The 16337-nt window shown below is 35.5% G+C and overlaps 1 protein-coding gene across 7 annotated transcripts in view; it reads left to right on the top strand.

The window, feature by feature from the left end:
• The window catches only part of ANAPC1 (anaphase promoting complex subunit 1), a 102953-nt gene that overhangs the window by 60217 nt on the left and 26399 nt on the right, over nt 1-16337 (top strand). For all 7 annotated transcript variants that reach the window (XM_029231949.1, XM_029231951.1, XM_029231952.1 and 4 more), the window contains 10 exons: nt 1338-1572; nt 3706-3797; nt 5122-5256; nt 5427-5509; nt 6394-6472; nt 7183-7257; nt 13585-13661; nt 14209-14299; nt 14395-14448; nt 15305-15498. In XM_029231949.1, coding sequence (XP_029087782.1) covers nt 1338-1572; nt 3706-3797; nt 5122-5256; nt 5427-5509; nt 6394-6472; nt 7183-7257; nt 13585-13661; nt 14209-14299; nt 14395-14448; nt 15305-15498 — 1115 coding nt within the window. The remainder of the gene's footprint in view (nt 1-1337; nt 1573-3705; nt 3798-5121; nt 5257-5426; nt 5510-6393; nt 6473-7182; nt 7258-13584; nt 13662-14208; nt 14300-14394; nt 14449-15304; nt 15499-16337) is intronic.

The raw sequence follows: 16337 nt of genomic DNA, 5'->3' as shown, positions 1-16337 counted from the left end.
CAGTTTCTCTGCACTCTTGCCAACACTTGTTATTATCTGTCTTTTTAATTATAGTCATCCTAGTAGGTGTGAAGTAATATCTCAGTGTGGTTTTGATTTGCATTTATTTCCCTGATGGCTAATGATATTGAACATCTTTACATGTGCTTATTGGTCATTTGTATGTCATCTTTGGAGAAATGTCTATTCAAATCCTTTGCTTATTTTCTAATTGGCTGTCTTTGTTGTTGAGTCGTAAGAGTTCCTTATGTAATCTGAATACCAGTCCATTGACAGATACATGATTTGCAAAAATTTTCTGCCGTTGTGTTGTCTTTTGACTTTCTGATGGTGTCTTTGAAGCACAAAAGTTTTAAATTTTGATGAAGTCCAATTCATCTACTTTTTCTTTGGTTACTGTGCATTTGATGTCATATCTAAGAAGTTACTGCCTAGCACAAGATCACTTGGATTTATATCTATTACACCTCTTTCACATTGTATACAGAAGATTTCATCTGGATTCATATGCGTATACTCTTTTGTATCTAATATCTATTACATAGATTCACACCTATATATACACCTGTTTATAACTGGCACTGTAGGGCAGTGAAGAATTGGAATCAACAATGTAGTCAACTACAGTGATGAAATATTCACAAAACTAAAATTTTCCTGTCAGCAAAATATGTAATAGCATAAGTTTTCTTCTAAGAGTTTTTTTTTTTTTTACTTTTAGTTACATCTTAGTTGAAGTTAATTTTTATGTATGATGTCAGGAAGGGGTCCAATTTCATTCATTTGCAAGTGGCTGTATAGTTATCACAGCATCATTTTTTGAAAAAACTCTTCTTTTCCCATTGACTTGTCTTGGCACCCTTGTAGTCAATTGAATATCAATGTGAGGGTTTTTTTTTTTTAATCATCTCAGCATGATTTACATGTTTTTCCCTCACCTGTCATCATTCTCTCTCACTTTGTAAATTTGAGTGCCTTCCCTTCTTGCCACTTTGCCTGGCTAATTTGTACTCATTCTATTGTAAATTTTACTTCCTAGAGATTCTTAATAATTCTCCAGTCCCTTCTAATCTAAAGTAGGCTCTGTTAAAGTACTCTTTCTTAATCTTTATACTTTTTCATTTGATGAGTTTTCAATAATATATATTTTTTAGTTTAACACTTTCCCTTCCCCAAGGGCACTAACTTCATCAGAACAAGGACCTGTCTGTTTAGTTTGCTTGTGTATTCTTGGAGCTTCTCACTGTGCCTGTCACAGTACTGGCAGGCAGTATTTTATTTAAAACTACATACTTGTTTTGGTAGTGACTTAAGTCTCATTCTTTTTTCTGTCTTAGGGTCATGAGATGACAAGCATTGGACTGCTCCTTGGTGTTTCTGCTGCTAAACTAGGCACCATGGATATGTCGATTACACGGCTTCTTAGCATCCACATTCCTGCTCTCCTGCCCCCAACGTCCACAGAGCTTGATGTTCCTCACAACGTCCAAGTGGCTGCAGTGGTCGGCATCGGCCTTGTTTATCAAGGGACAGCTCATAGGCATACCGCAGAAGTCTTGTTGGCTGAAATAGGTATGGCATTAATAGTGCTCTGGTTTCGTAAGTGTATTTTTACCATTCCGCAGGAACCAAAGTAAAAATGATAGTAAGATTATAAAAATTAAGGAAAAAATAGTAGCTTTTGTGAGCATAGAATGAGCTATACTAATAAAGAAAACAACTGCAAAGTAATGTTTTCCAAGGCTGATGTTACTATGCAGGTTACTGGTCTGCATACTTACTTGGCCAGCCCATTACTGAGCTCCAGTGGTCCCATTTAACGAGGTAGCCTAAGGTCTTAATCACATGTGAGCATGCTGCTTATCCTGCTCTGTCTTTGCCAGGCAATGTCTAGCAATGGTCTACACTTAAAATTCAAAGTTGATTGTTTTGATCCCTAAAAGCACAATGTTTATTCTGTTGGACAACAACACTTCTAACAGAATGGAAGTGATTGATTCCGGCTTTCCTCTATATGCTGGTGGATGTGTTCATGATAAAAGGCATTTTTTATGTTTTATCGTAAGTCTGCCTTTTTTGGAAACGTGTCTTACGTGTTATCATCTTCTTCTGAGAAATGGAAATGCTATTAGTATTATTGGTACGTTCAGTAATTTCGATACATACTTGCATGTCTTGTTCTATCCTGTTCAGGATCTTTCTACATATATTTCAGGATAGCCACAAAATTTTCCCGGGCATCTCTGCTTCAGGCTGTAGATCTATGGGTCTGCTGCTCAGACTCTGCTCCAAATGCCTTATTCTGGGACCCAGCCTTCTTTTATGGTGATGTGAGAAGGGCAAGAGGGAGAACCAAATAATGGAAGCGCATTTTAGGCCTTTGCTTACCTTGTGCCAGCCAGGATCCTAGTTCAAAGCCAGTCACACGTTCAGGTACAGAAGAGACTCTGTCAGGAGTGTGGATGTATTTGTAACTGGCACTGTAGGGCAGTGAAGAATTGGAATCAACAGTGTAGTCAACTACAGTGATGAAATATTCACAAAACTAAAATTTTCCTGTCAGCAAAATATGTAATAGCATAAGTGATTGTTCTGAGAAACACTTACTCAGAAGATACTCAGGACTGGCTTTTAAAGCTTGTTCATCTGCAAGGTAATTACCGTTCTTCGGCTATATCATAATGACATCTAATGGTGCCAACACTGTACATATCTCACAGCCATAGTGCACCTCTTCCACATTGTATACGGAAGATTTCATCTGGATTCATATGCGTATGCTCTTTTGTATAATTACAGTCAGAATGTACGTACTGGTTTTGTACTGCTCTTTTCATATATCATTGTCATAAATGGCTCTTAAAATTAATTTTCTATCGTGGAATAGCTCATTGAGTTGGTTTTCTATAAATTGCCTAATCATTGTCTTATTTTCAGGACTTTTAGGTGGTTTTTAATTCTTTGCTAATTAAGCAATAAACATTACACTGATTACTTGTGTATAATTTTTCTTTCTTTTTAAAAAAATTTTTTCCTGGGGATGAAATTCCAGGAATGTGAACTTTTTCTTTGGTGGAAGGGGTCTTTATATATAATACATTTTGCTGCCCTAAAAGGGGTGGAGTTAGAATTAGGGCGTACTTTTTAAAGTATGAATTTTGCATCCAGTCAAACTTAGAGCATCGATACAGAGAAATTCTATCATAGTAAGGCTCAGTATTATATAGATTCAAAATAAGTGTCTGGATGCGTAATATTTAACATTCTTAGAAACTTAAAGGAAGTGTCCTTCCTGTTCCTTATCAGTATTTGAACATTTTTTACCACATCTGAATAGATTTGAAGCTAACAAAACAAGAGCAAAAGGAAAGAAATTACAAATTGAAGCTTTTTTGAGCATCCCTCCCTTTTAAAAATTTTTTCGCCTTTTTTGGTAATTTTTTTTTTATTATTATAAAACTCAAGGTTTGACAGTATTTTAAAGTGATTGCTTTCAGATTGGCAAATTAGAAGAACCATGTTTGGGGTTTATTTTGTGGTAAACTGATAGTTGTGGACACCATTTGTGATAACGCCAGATCTTTCTTAGTGGGGTTATATTGAATCCATAGTTCTTACGCAACTTACTAGAAAGTTAACTCTAAAACTTTTACGAGTTAGGGTTTTAAGAGGCCAGTTTGAATTGTGTTACTTTTTGTTTTATAGGACGGCCCCCTGGTCCTGAAATGGAATACTGCACGGACAGAGAGTCTTACTCTTTGGCTGCTGGCTTGGCTCTGGGCATGGTTTGCTTGGGGGTAAGCAGAGTCTGTGCCTGCAGGTGCTTCAGTTACAAATTCTGCTTGTTGGGACGAGTAGCCTTGACACTTTACTCTGAATACCACTCTGCCGTACTGTGACTTAGCTTACTGTGATTCTCAGCTCTTTCTTCTTTCTGGATATTTTTGAAAGTGCCAGATTTGGGAATGGAGAGAAATTGTAGTGAAGAATGGGGCTTTAAGGATTCTTCCCCCCGGCTTAGATATAAGTGTTCATGAATGAACTAAGGGAATGAAGTTTTTCGAAAAGAGTTCAAGACATAAGATGAAGAAATGACAGTTCACTCAGTAAGAAAACAGAAAAAAGTGAAAATGGGTGTATGATGGGGAGCATTAGGAGCCTGTAGGACTCTCTTTTGGTGCCCTGGTGTTCACTAGGTATCCCAGAACGTTGCCACAATAGCAGCTGCTTTGTGACAGAATGCAGTAGCGTTCTGACTCCCCGTCTTTAACCCCATCCAGTAGACGTAGTGTAGGGTTACCAGAGAAGCATTAAATGACTACGTCAGCTGGAATGTGGGTCCTTTGAAGAACCACCAATACAGTGTTATACTGAAACTGAATTATATTAAGAAAGCCCACTGTCATTTAGCCTTTTGACTCTTCACATTTGACACATGAACTAAAGAGGCAGATAAAACAATGGAAAAGCATCATACTGGGAATTGGGACGTGAATTCTGGTCCTGACCAGTGAGCCCTGACATCAGTTAACTACAGTATTTTCTAGTAGTTAAGCAGGTCGATGGACTGTGGAACCAGACTGCCTCGTTTTATATCCACTGCTGCTCCTTACTAGCTGTGTAACCTTGGGCGTAATCTCTTTGTGCCTCCCTTTCCTCACCTGTAAAATAGTAGCTATTTGATCGAATTGTCATATTAAGTAAGTTAATCCATGTTAAACGTAAAGAATCATGCCTGGAAGAGCGTTAAGCGTTCAGTAAGTTATTATTATGGTTATTATTGCTGGACTAGTTCACAGGCACGATAATGAAAGGATTCAGGTGTTCATAGTTCAGGGTTCATTTACCTGCCTAATATTTTCTTTAACTGTTAATGCAGTTAACTGTATTTTGAAGCTGTATTTTGAAGCTATGTATTTTATGAAATGAGAATATTAACTTGCCTGTATAATTTTTAATGTGAATTATTAACAGACTGAGTATTAACTCATGAGATTTTAACTGATAAAAAACCCAGAAGACTGGCTTTGAAGTTAGTTTATTGTTTTCTTTGTTATGGGTATGTGTTATGGATCTTATTCTGTAAAATTTCCTTTCCCTTGTCTGTTACTTCGTTTACAGCATGGCAGTAATTTGATAGGTATGTCTGATCTCAATGTGCCCGAGCAGCTTTATCAGTACATGGTTGGAGGCCATAGGCGCTTTCAAGCAGGGATGCACAGAGAGAAACATAAATCTCCAAGTTATCAAATCAAAGTAAGTCCAAATCAAGCAACAGATCAAACTTCTGGAAGCTAAGAAGTTAATTTGAAAATAGTAGTTTTCATACCAACATGTGTAAATATGTTAATTTTAAGCATAGGTTAGTATTCAGAAGAATTTTATAATAATTCAGAGCTCTTTTATACAAACTTTTCTTTTGATAGGAAGGAGATACCATAAATGTGGATGTAACTTGTCCAGGTGCCACTCTCGCTTTGGCCATGATCTACTTAAAAACCAATAACAGGTACTGCATCTCCTCACCCCATCCCTTGCCATGACCATGTGACTTCCTTTCTGACCTCAGTAGTAAACCTAAATTATCTTACTGTGTTTACCTCTCCTGTGCTAGATCAGCCTGATTTTAGTGCTCTCAGATACTACAAGTTATATAGAGTTTTATCTAGAAATAATACATTTGGTTATTTAAATGATATTTGATAATACAGTTGCCAGTTTCTATTCACTTTTATTTTATAGTTGATGTCACTGACAATCAAACAGTGTCTAAATTCCTTTTCATTAATTTTGCTTGTTGTTATGAGGCCTGGGTAGATCAGAAATACTTAGCATTATTATATTCCTGGTTACCATTCATAAAAATGGTTTCTGCTTAGTTCAGGAGCTTTCCTAGTAGCTATTCCGTCTGCCTCCTCAAGCCCCGTAATTAGTGCTGACACTTGAAAGTAGATGTTTGGTGTCTATTCTTTTACATTTTGTATAGAAGAGTAAGTTGCGTTTTAAGTCTTTTAATTTAAAAAACATTCTAAGATTAAAGAAAGTTTTCAATGTTGTAAATTCTTTTTTTAGACAAAGTGAATGTTTGCAAAATTAACAGAGTGGTTAAAAACAGGTTTATTCATCTACTTTTTGGATGAAAGTATATGACATTGCTTTCTTGGCACTGGAGGTGTTTCATTTAACAAAAGAGAGCTAAAAATATCTGCCCTTAGGAAACTTATAGTAAGAAATACATACATACTAAGTATTACGTTGGAGGACGTGAAGTACTATGGGAAAAAATAGGACAGTGGTTGGAGTGGAAAGAAAATTCTTGAAATCTGTCTTGTGGTCTTGATGCTCTTATTCTCTTCTTGAGCAATAACGCTTATTGGTATCCACCACCAACAGATCCATTGCAGATTGGCTCCGAGCTCCCGACACCATGTATTTGCTGGACTTTGTGAAGCCAGAATTTCTCTTACTTAGGGTATGGTACTTGGCAATTTTTAATTTCTGTTAACATGAGGAGTCTATAAAATGTCTCCACGAGGGAGCTTTACTGTTAATCCATCATGTGTATATATAATTGGTAGTGTTCTTTTGAAATTTCTCAAATATAACTGTAGGAATTGCCAGGAAAGACAACCACCTTGATATATGATACTTGGAGTGACATTTTAACGTTTCACATTATTATTCAAAACTTCCTAATAAGTAACAAGACACTGGGGCTTCATTACTACTTTATTTTACATTCTTTCATTATTATTAAGAATGCAATAATACTATTAAGGGTATAATTAGTTACAGTAATTGTTTGACATAAATTTGATTCAGATTTTCCATTTTCTACAATGTTTATGCTTTTAGCATATGAAAGGCTTTAAATTATGTAGACAGATCTATGTATGATTCTTTTCTTTATGATTTTTCTTCTATGGAGCAAGTTTTAAAAACTTCTCTCCAACTCCTCCAAACATCAGTGATGATCAAGTCAATCTGAGATTTTTTGAGATAAATGTAAATCTTCTGTTTATTTTAATGAGTGGCTTAGGTTGATACTATATACTTTGTTTTTCAAAATTTTCATCAGTTGGGAACTAATTCTTAAATTGTTCTATTAACAGTATTATCATTGTTACAAAATCTATGAACTTTGCCTGCTGTAATTAATTGTTCTGTATTGCATTTTTTAAGACGCTTGCTCGATGCCTGATTTTGTGGGATGATATTTTACCAAATTCCAAGTGGGTTGATAGCAACGTTCCTCAAGTACGTATATATAATAAATATTATTATATCTTTAATCACATAAAATTATGATTTCCTGTGGGATTTTCTAAAACCTATAAAATACTTTTTCTTTTGAAGGCAATAGTGATGGTTATGATTACTGTATTTCTTGAAAACATAGGAACTGTCATTTTAAGATTGTATGCTGAGCACAGACCACAGCCTTCCTTTTTCGGTTACAGAGCACTAGAAATGCTGATTTTTAAAAATTAAATGTATCAAAGAACTCTAAAAAAGTATTTTTGACATTTTTATCCTAAATAAGGTTACATTTATCTAAAGTACTGTTATACTTTGTGACAATTTTTTACCTTGTATGTAAGAAGTTGTTTTAATTACTTTATGGCATGTTTACGCAATAAGCCAAATAGTTAAAAATAAACAGACTCTTTTGTAAAAACTCCAAATCACATATTGTAAGTATTGTAACTAAATATTGCCCTTTAATTGTCCATGTCCTCAGTACCTTTTTATTTAGAAAATAAATCTGTTTATCCTTCAGAATGCTAGAGTGCTCCCTCCAATGTTTTAATGAGAAAATTTCAAAATAAAGGCTGAAAGAACTTTATACAAACACCCATACAACCAGTTAGATTCTATAATTAATATTTTACTGTATAAACTTGTTTAATCACATATCTATCTATCCATTTATCTCTTCCTCTACCCAACCCATTATTTTTTGATGAATTTCAAAGTTAGTTACAGATAATCATACACTTTTCCCTAAGTAGTTCAGCATGTGTGTTATTAACTAGAATTCAGTATTTACCTCTTTTCTTTTCCTTTTAAGGTAAAATGTGTATATAATGAACTGCACAAATTTTAATTATACTATTTGATAGGATTCAACTAATGTATAAATTCATGGAAACAAACCTTTATCAAAATGGCCAGAAGTTCCCTTCCCACTCAGTCTGTGCACTTACTCCCCATCCCCAAGACAACCAATTTTCTGATTTTTTTTCCCAAAATATATTACTTTGCCCGATACAGAACTTAATGGAATCACAATGTATACCCTTTTGTATAAGACTTCTTTCACTCAGCGTGATTTTGAGACACCATTGAGTATATGAGTAGTTCAACCTTTTTATTGTTTAGTAGTATCCCATTGTATGAACATACCACAGTTTCTTTTTTCATTCTCTTTTGTTGGATGCCTGGGCTCGTTCCAGGTTTTGGTACCATAAATATTCTTCTGCAGATATACATGTGGATTTATGTTTTAGTGTCTCTTGAGTAAATACTTAGTATTGGAATTACTGAGGCATAGCGTAGCAGTATGTTTAGTTTTATAAGAACTGGTAAACGTTTTTCCAAAGACGTTGCACCATTTTACTCTTGGACCAACAGTGTATGAGAATGCTGGCTGTTGCATGTCCTGCAGCTGCTGCACATCTTGCCAGTATTTGGTGGTGTTAGTCTTTTTAATTTTAGCTCTGCTGGTCAATATGTAACGATACCTTATTGTAGTTTCAATTTGCATGTTGAGAACGTTTTCATTTGCTTATTGCTTCTTCATATATCTTTTTTAAATGAAATGTCTATTTATATCTTTTGCCCATTAAAAAAATTTTTGTATTGTTTATCTTTTTATTACTGAGATGCTAGAATTTTTTATATATTCTGGAAAGCTGTCCTTTGCAGATAAATGTTTTGCAAATATCCCTCTTAATCTGACTTGCCCATTCATTTTCTTAGTACTGTTTTTGATGAGTAGAAAATTTAAAAAATGTGATAATGTCTAATTTATCAACTTTCAATTTTATGGTTGTTTTTTGTGTCCTATGGAAAAAATATTTGCCTAGCCTGAAGATTTATTTTTTTCTAAAGGCCCTGATGTTTTAGCTTTTATGTATAATTACGTAATTCATCTCAAAGTAATTTTGTTTATGGTACGAGGATAAGGGTTAAGGTTTTCATTTAAAAAAATATAGATATTTAGTTGTGCCAACACTGTTTGTTAAAAACACCTTCTCCTTATTGTATTCCTGTGCCTCCTTTGTCAAAAATTAGATGACTGGTCCTTTTTTTTTTTTTAACATCTTTATTGGAGTATAACTGCTTTACAATGGTGTGTTAGTTTCTGCTTTATCACAAAGTGAATCAGTTATACATATACATATATCTCCATATCTCTTCCCTCTTGCGTCTCCCTCCCACCCTCCCTATCCCACCCCTCTAGGTGGTCACAAAGCACCGAGCTGATCTCCCTGTGCTATGCGCTGCTTCCCACTAGCTATCTGTTTTACATTTGGTAGTGTATATGTGAGATGACTGGTCTTTTATTCTTTTTCTGTCTTTTCTACAGATTGCAAGTTTCTGTTGATTTATCTTTCTGTTCATTCACTCTTCGGGCATTTTATTTTCCTATTAAGTACATGAAGTGAATTTTAAAATTACATTTACTGTACTTTTTAGTTTTTCCTTTTTTTAAAAATAATTCCTACTTTTTTTGATGAGATTTTCTGTGTTTTCACTCATTATGGGCATACTGTCCTTCTAGTTAGAAGAACTGCTTTAAAATCCTTCTCTTCTAATGCCAACAGTGTGGTCATTTCAGGATTGTTTTCCATGGTCTTTTCTCCTGAGAATATGTTGCATTTCTTGTTCTTATGTTAAGTAATTTTGATTTGTATCTGGGACATTGTGCATGTTGTCTTTGAAGACTCTAGTTTCTGTTGTATTCCTCTAAAGAGTGTTGATACATATGTACATACATACATATCTCTGTGTGTGTATTTGTGTACACACTCACACACACACAAATACATTTTGTTTTAAAGCAGGCAGTTAATTTACTTGTAATCCAATGTCAAACCCTGTCTCTTGTCTGCCGGTTCTAATTTTAGTTCAGTTCTTTTATCCTCTGGAGGCTGAGTCTGCCCTGATCACACATGGTTCATGGGTCAGGAAGACATTTAACTCCCAGCACATTTAGATGTCAGAGGTATCAGTTCCTTTTGGAAAGTAAATGTACACTGTAGGATGAAAACGTACTTTTTCTTCATTCAGCATATGTTTGTTGAACCTTTGCAAATGCAAGACACCATATTAAATTCTATGCTGCATTTAAGATGCATCTGACATGTAGACTGCCTTCGAGAAAACTTTTATTTTACTAAATTTTGTTTACAAAGTGAAGTTAAACATGTACACAAGTAACTGTATTCTCAAATGGAAGGTGAAAATTCATGTCAGTTCTTTCTTTAAACTTTTGTGGAAATGTAGTCTTTGGACTTTTAAAAAAATATTTATTTATTTATTTGGCTGTGCTGGGTCTTAGTTGTGGAACGTGGGATCTTTGTTGCAGCATGTGGAATCTTTAGTTGTGGCATGCGGTCTCTTACTTGCGGCATGCGGGCACTTAGTTGTGGCATGTGGGCTCTTAGTTGCGACATGCGGGATCTAGTTACCTGACCAGGGATTGAACCCGGGCCCCCTGCATTGGGAGCATGGAGTCTTAACCACTGGACCACCAGGGAAGTCTCTTGGACTTTTAATACAAAGTTATCTCTCTGATATTTATTTTACTTCAGACTTAATAATTTTAAATTTGGTCTTTATTACATCAGGGATACACAGTAGGACATATAATAGTTCACAGTTCTGTTGGTTGATATTGCCTGTCACTCTCCACTTTCTCCTAGTTCTCGCCCGCTCATCTCATTGATTCTGTAGCAGGGTCCCTTGTAGGGAGCAACTTAGCATCAAAGGTGGGATTAAAAAGGTCACTTTGTAAACTGCTTATTTGTTTGAATTTAAGGCATGTGTCAAATACAATAACTAGCATCTTCATAGCACGTTTTCCTTCATAAAAAGCTTTCCTCTACAGCCTAATGTTTTTCTTTTTTGCGGTGTTGTGCTATAAATTGTTCAGGTATTGCCCCCATTGTATGGGTAGGAACAATGTACTACTTTTGATTATCTGTTTGTGTATCTATTAGACCATGAACTTCTCAAGGCCAGCTACCGTGTCTTTTCCATCTTTCATTCCTAGCGACTCGCGCACAGTAGCTAGAGTTCAGTATATCACTGTTACATTGAAAGAGGACAGACTGGTCCAAAACCATCCAGCTAGTAAGAGGTGGGGCAAAACTGAAACTAGCTGTTAGGACTTCAGAGCTTGAGGTTTCTGTATAAGACTCTGTGCAAGACAGGGCAATTTGGTGGTCTTTTCTTGTTCGTTTCCTGTGTGCCTCAACCTGCCTTTAAGTGATTACATGTTTCCCTTTGATTACTCCTTATATTTCTTGCTATTTTTTAAACTTTAGGAGACCATGGAAAACGTTACAAGGACTGGGTTGAAGTGTGCTCCCCACCCCCACAGCTGTGTATTTATTTAAAACAGGATTAATTTATGACATAATTGGACTGCGTGCTTTCTTCTTTTATATATAAATTTATTTATTTATTTATTAAAAAAAGTTTTTTGGCTGCATTGGGTCTTCATTGCTGCGCATGGGCTTTCTCTAGTTGCGGCGAGTGGGGGGCTCCTTTTTTTTTTTTTAACATCTTTATTGGAGTAGAATTGCTTTACAATGGTGTGTTAGTTTCTGCCGTATAACAAAGTGAATCAGCTATACATATACATACATCCCCATATCTCCTCCCTCTTGTGTCTCCCTCCCACCCTCCCTATCCCCCCCTTCTCGTTGCAGTGCGCAGGCTTCTCATTGCTGTGGCTTCTCTTGTGGTGGAGCACGGGTCTAGGCACACAGGCTTCAGTAGTTGTGGCACACAGGCTCAGTAGTTGTGGCGCATGGGCTTAGTTGCTCCGCGGCATGTGGGATCTTCCCGGACCAGGGCTGGAACCCGTGTCCCCTGCATTGGCAGGCGGATTCTTAACCACTCTGCCACCAGGGAAGTCCCCCCATGGTTATTTATAACCCAAGTTTTTAGTGATGTTTTAAAGTGGTTATGATCAAGTGTGGTCTTGTGATAGCAATGGTACAGATCTATAATAATGATAATAATGGAGCTAACACTTGCAAAGCATATGTGCCAAGCATTAATTTTAAGAGCTTTGAGTCGGTTAAGTCCTCTAATTCTCAGAGACACCTAGAAGGTAGGAAGTTTATTTTTGCTCATTTTTACAGATGTGGTCCTAGGGCTAGTGTGTGGCCCTGCTGGGATTAGAAGTTAGGCCTTCAAGCTCCAGGCTATATGCTCTTTTGAAGACAAAAAGGAGCTTGTAAATGTCTGCTGTCAAAATAGAAATATTCCATTCCTGTATGATATTGCTAATTTATATGAATGTTATAATCAGGTTATCCATGAATATATTAATTACTCACTTTAGAGTTATATCAGTTTTTCAGAATGTTGCTCAATTTCTGAGTAAATACATCCAAAATTGAAAATAAAGACAAGAGGAAGGAAGAAAGATGGAAGTAGTTATCAGCCTATATTACACAGCCAACATAGTTGCTTACCTCACTGAGATTATCGAAGAGACAAGGTATTTCAAGTTTTTTGATCTGGTGATATTCAGTATATAGGAAGATTGTATCATAAGCGACTTCTGAACACTTATTGATTTATTATGGAAAGCATCCTGAAGTATTACTCCCCTGAACAGTCTTCTAAGAAGAATTAATAGGAATAAATCTTCAGAGTTTTACATCCATGTACTTGCATTCATAAGTTTAGAGAATATATAGCTTTATCTTTTTTATTTGTATTTAAGTGAAGAGAATCAAATCAGCTCTTGGTTGTTAAAGTTAGATATTGTCTATATTTTTTAAAAAATAAATTCTTGTTCACACTTATACTAAAAGGAAAGGGATGTGTTTCTAAACAATAGTTACAGATTCACATATTGACAGTTTAGTTTAGCTTGTGTAATTAATCTGGTGACTGACCTCACCTTTGGTAGGTAGGTAGGCTTAATACTAGAAACATTCATGAGTAAGAAATATACGTCTCTGGTTAGAGTTCTCTGCAACTGCTTTTTTCCACTTTCCTTGCTGCTTCCCCTCACTCCTGCCCCAGCTATGCTCTGTGGCCATCATCTTTGCATTTCAGTTCACTTGCATGAAACGTTATTACTCTGTTATTGATTCAGAATATACTTAAGTCCTCCAGTTTATATTCGTTCAGTTCTATTCAGTTATTTGGCCCATCTTAGATTTGAAATTGGATTGCATTCAATGTGATTAAAATATAGGCCTTTGAATGAGATGGTTTGGTAAAGCTTATTTTATATAAATATGGCCATAAGCAATATGTTACTCTTCAAATTATTAAATACTTGTAACTTGAATGTTAATGTCCACATATTCTTGCCTTCTGTCTTGACAGATTATCAGAGAAAATAGTATCTCTCTCAGTGAAATCGAATTGCCGTGTTCAGAGGATTTGAATTTGGAAACTTTGTCGTAAGTCCTAAAACATGTAGTACAAATCAGCTACTCTAGCATCTGTCAGATAAATGAATTGGAATATACTGTGTAGGAGTAATACTGTCCTTGATTTGAGTAATTATTCTGAATCCCCCATGTTTCTAACCATTATTTACCAGATGTTCACAAGTTTGTTTTTCGTTTGGCTCTCTGAAGTATAGAGTTCTTACCCTCAAAAAACGGTGTCTGAGTTTTAACTTGTACACATTCCTCTTTTATCCTTTCCATTTAAAAAAATTGGCAGTGATTGTTAAAAATTATCTTCTTTTGCTGCATGTGAAACAGTGCAGGCAAGAGGCCGACTTTATCAGCAAGAGCCGCATGGTGCTTCCACTGAAGAAAACCGGACGGAAATCTGTCCAGTTGATTGAGTAGAGGCACAGTTGAGCATTCCCAGAAGAATATAAACTATTGATAATTTAGAGAACAGGAATATTTATTATTTGTATCCCCAAATAATAGTAATAATGAATTTTAAAGCAAGACAAGGACAGTATTTAAATTCCTTGTGATCTGTTTTCAGGCAGGCACATGTCTACATAATTGCAGGAGCTTGTTTGTCTCTGGGTTTTCGATTTGCTGGCTCAGAAAACTTATCAGCATTTAACTGTTTGGTAAGAAGTATCTTCGTTTACTGTGTTCTGTTTTCTTTTTTACAGAGTCTTAGTATGCTTCTTTTAACCTTAAATTTTTTCTTCTGTTTTTCCAGCATAAATTTGCAAAAGATTTTATGACTTATTTGTCTGCACCTAATGCTTCTGTAGTAAGTCTTTTTATGATGATTTTCCTTGGGAATAAAATTAAGCTTGAAGAAAATTCACTGATAATTCGATTACGTATGTGTTGTCAAATATATGCACAGTTTTTGAATTTAGAATGGGAGATTTGAAGCTTTGACTTATCTTTATATTTTAGTTCTGGGATATTAGGTGAGAATGTGACTATGCTTGAAGGTATCTAATTCTTGTGACAAGAAAATAAATAAGAAAAGCCATAACCGTGCCATGCTCAGTACTGAATCATGGTAACTGCTTTTTGAAAAAATTAGTACTTAGTAAAAATGCAGTTGCTTTTGAGGATTGCTGCTCTGATGATAGTAAGACTGCAAGATTTTATTTCCTGGTTAAAAAAGCAGCAACACATTTAATCAACATTATTTATATTAGAAAATTGGAAACATCAAAATACCTAAAAGCAGTCAAAAAATGGACTGTGGTGTATCTACACTGTTATATAGAGGAGCTGTCAAAATCATGTTCTGTAAGAATTTTTTATGATTGAAGATTGCTCATAATAAAATAGATTAAAAAGCTTAAAAATACTGTGTATAGTAATATCTCAGTTTCATTAAAAGCAAAATAGATGCAGGGAAAGATTTGGAGAAAAAGAAAGCCAAAATGTTTACAGCTGTTAGTATTCCAAGTGATTGTTATTTCCTTTTGATACTTTATTTTCTGAATTTTCAACATGGAACTTAAATTTCATAATCAGGGAAAATATTTGTTTTTTCAGATTTTTTAAAGTTGTGAACATTTGTAGTCTAATGCTGGCTGCTTTAGTTTTGATAATAAAGAAAAGGTAGCACAGCGGTTATAGTATGTCATCTTCTGCGCCTCCAGACAGGTCCTTACAACCTGGAGACTTGCCTGAGTGTGGTGCTGCTGTCTCTCGCCATGGTGATGGCTGGCTCGGGGAACCTGAAGGTTTTGCAGCTTTGTCGCTTCTTGCACATGAAAACAGGTGGTGAAATGAACTATGGTTTCCACTTAGCCCATCACATGGCCCTTGGACTTCTGTTTTTGGGAGGAGGAAGGTAAATGAATATACATATTTTTTCCTCAGTGAAAAGATCTCATGAGCAAGATCTCAAAGAGTGACTTACTTTGATTTTGAAGATGCATGAAAATTTTCAATTCTGACTAGCTATTAGCATATCTCAGGGCATTATTACACTTAAAAAGGGCTTTTTCATAGTTTAACCACCAATTTATGCCCCACTTAGTAGAGTTACCATGCTCTCTCTAACACACTTGGCATCACTGCATTTCTCAGAAGAGTCTATACTCAGTACTTCATTGCATCACGTCTTGATCCCACTCATTAATGACTTTACTCTTCTACTAAATTGCTTTCTCATAATGGTCATGAACACTTTCAGTCACCAAATCCTATGAGATTGCCTTAGTTTTCAACTTTCTTGCTCTCTTTCCAGCATCTATCATTCCTGACCACCTCATCCCTTTATAAGACTTCTTTGGCTTTTAATGATCTGTTTTGAATAAAAATCCATACACAGAAAAGTGTGTAAATCATAGGAGCATGACTCAATGAACTGCCTACAGTATGAAAATCTGTTTGATATTATGTAGATCAAGATGTAACCGAGACACCCCATCTCCAACCCTGCTCTGTCCCTCCCAATTCACTGTTACTTTACTTCTGCCCAAAGATAACCGCTACGTAGCTTTCTAACACCTTTGACTGGTTTTGCCTGTCTTTGAAATTCAGATGAAATCATATACTATGTATCCTTTTGTGCTTTATTTCTTTTGCTCAGCATTATGTTTGAGATTCATCCATGTTGCGTGTAGCATTGGTTTATTCATGTTTCAGTGCTGTTGAATTGAACTGTATGGTTATACCACAGTTATT

The sequence above is a fragment of the Monodon monoceros genome, unplaced genomic scaffold (genome assembly GCF_005190385.1).
Source record: "Monodon monoceros isolate NGI ecotype Baffin Bay Population unplaced genomic scaffold, NGI_Narwhal_1 Super_Scaffold_19, whole genome shotgun sequence".
Classification (NCBI taxonomy): Eukaryota; Metazoa; Chordata; class Mammalia; order Artiodactyla; family Monodontidae; genus Monodon; species Monodon monoceros.
This window is presented reverse-complemented; position numbering and strand designations above follow the sequence as displayed.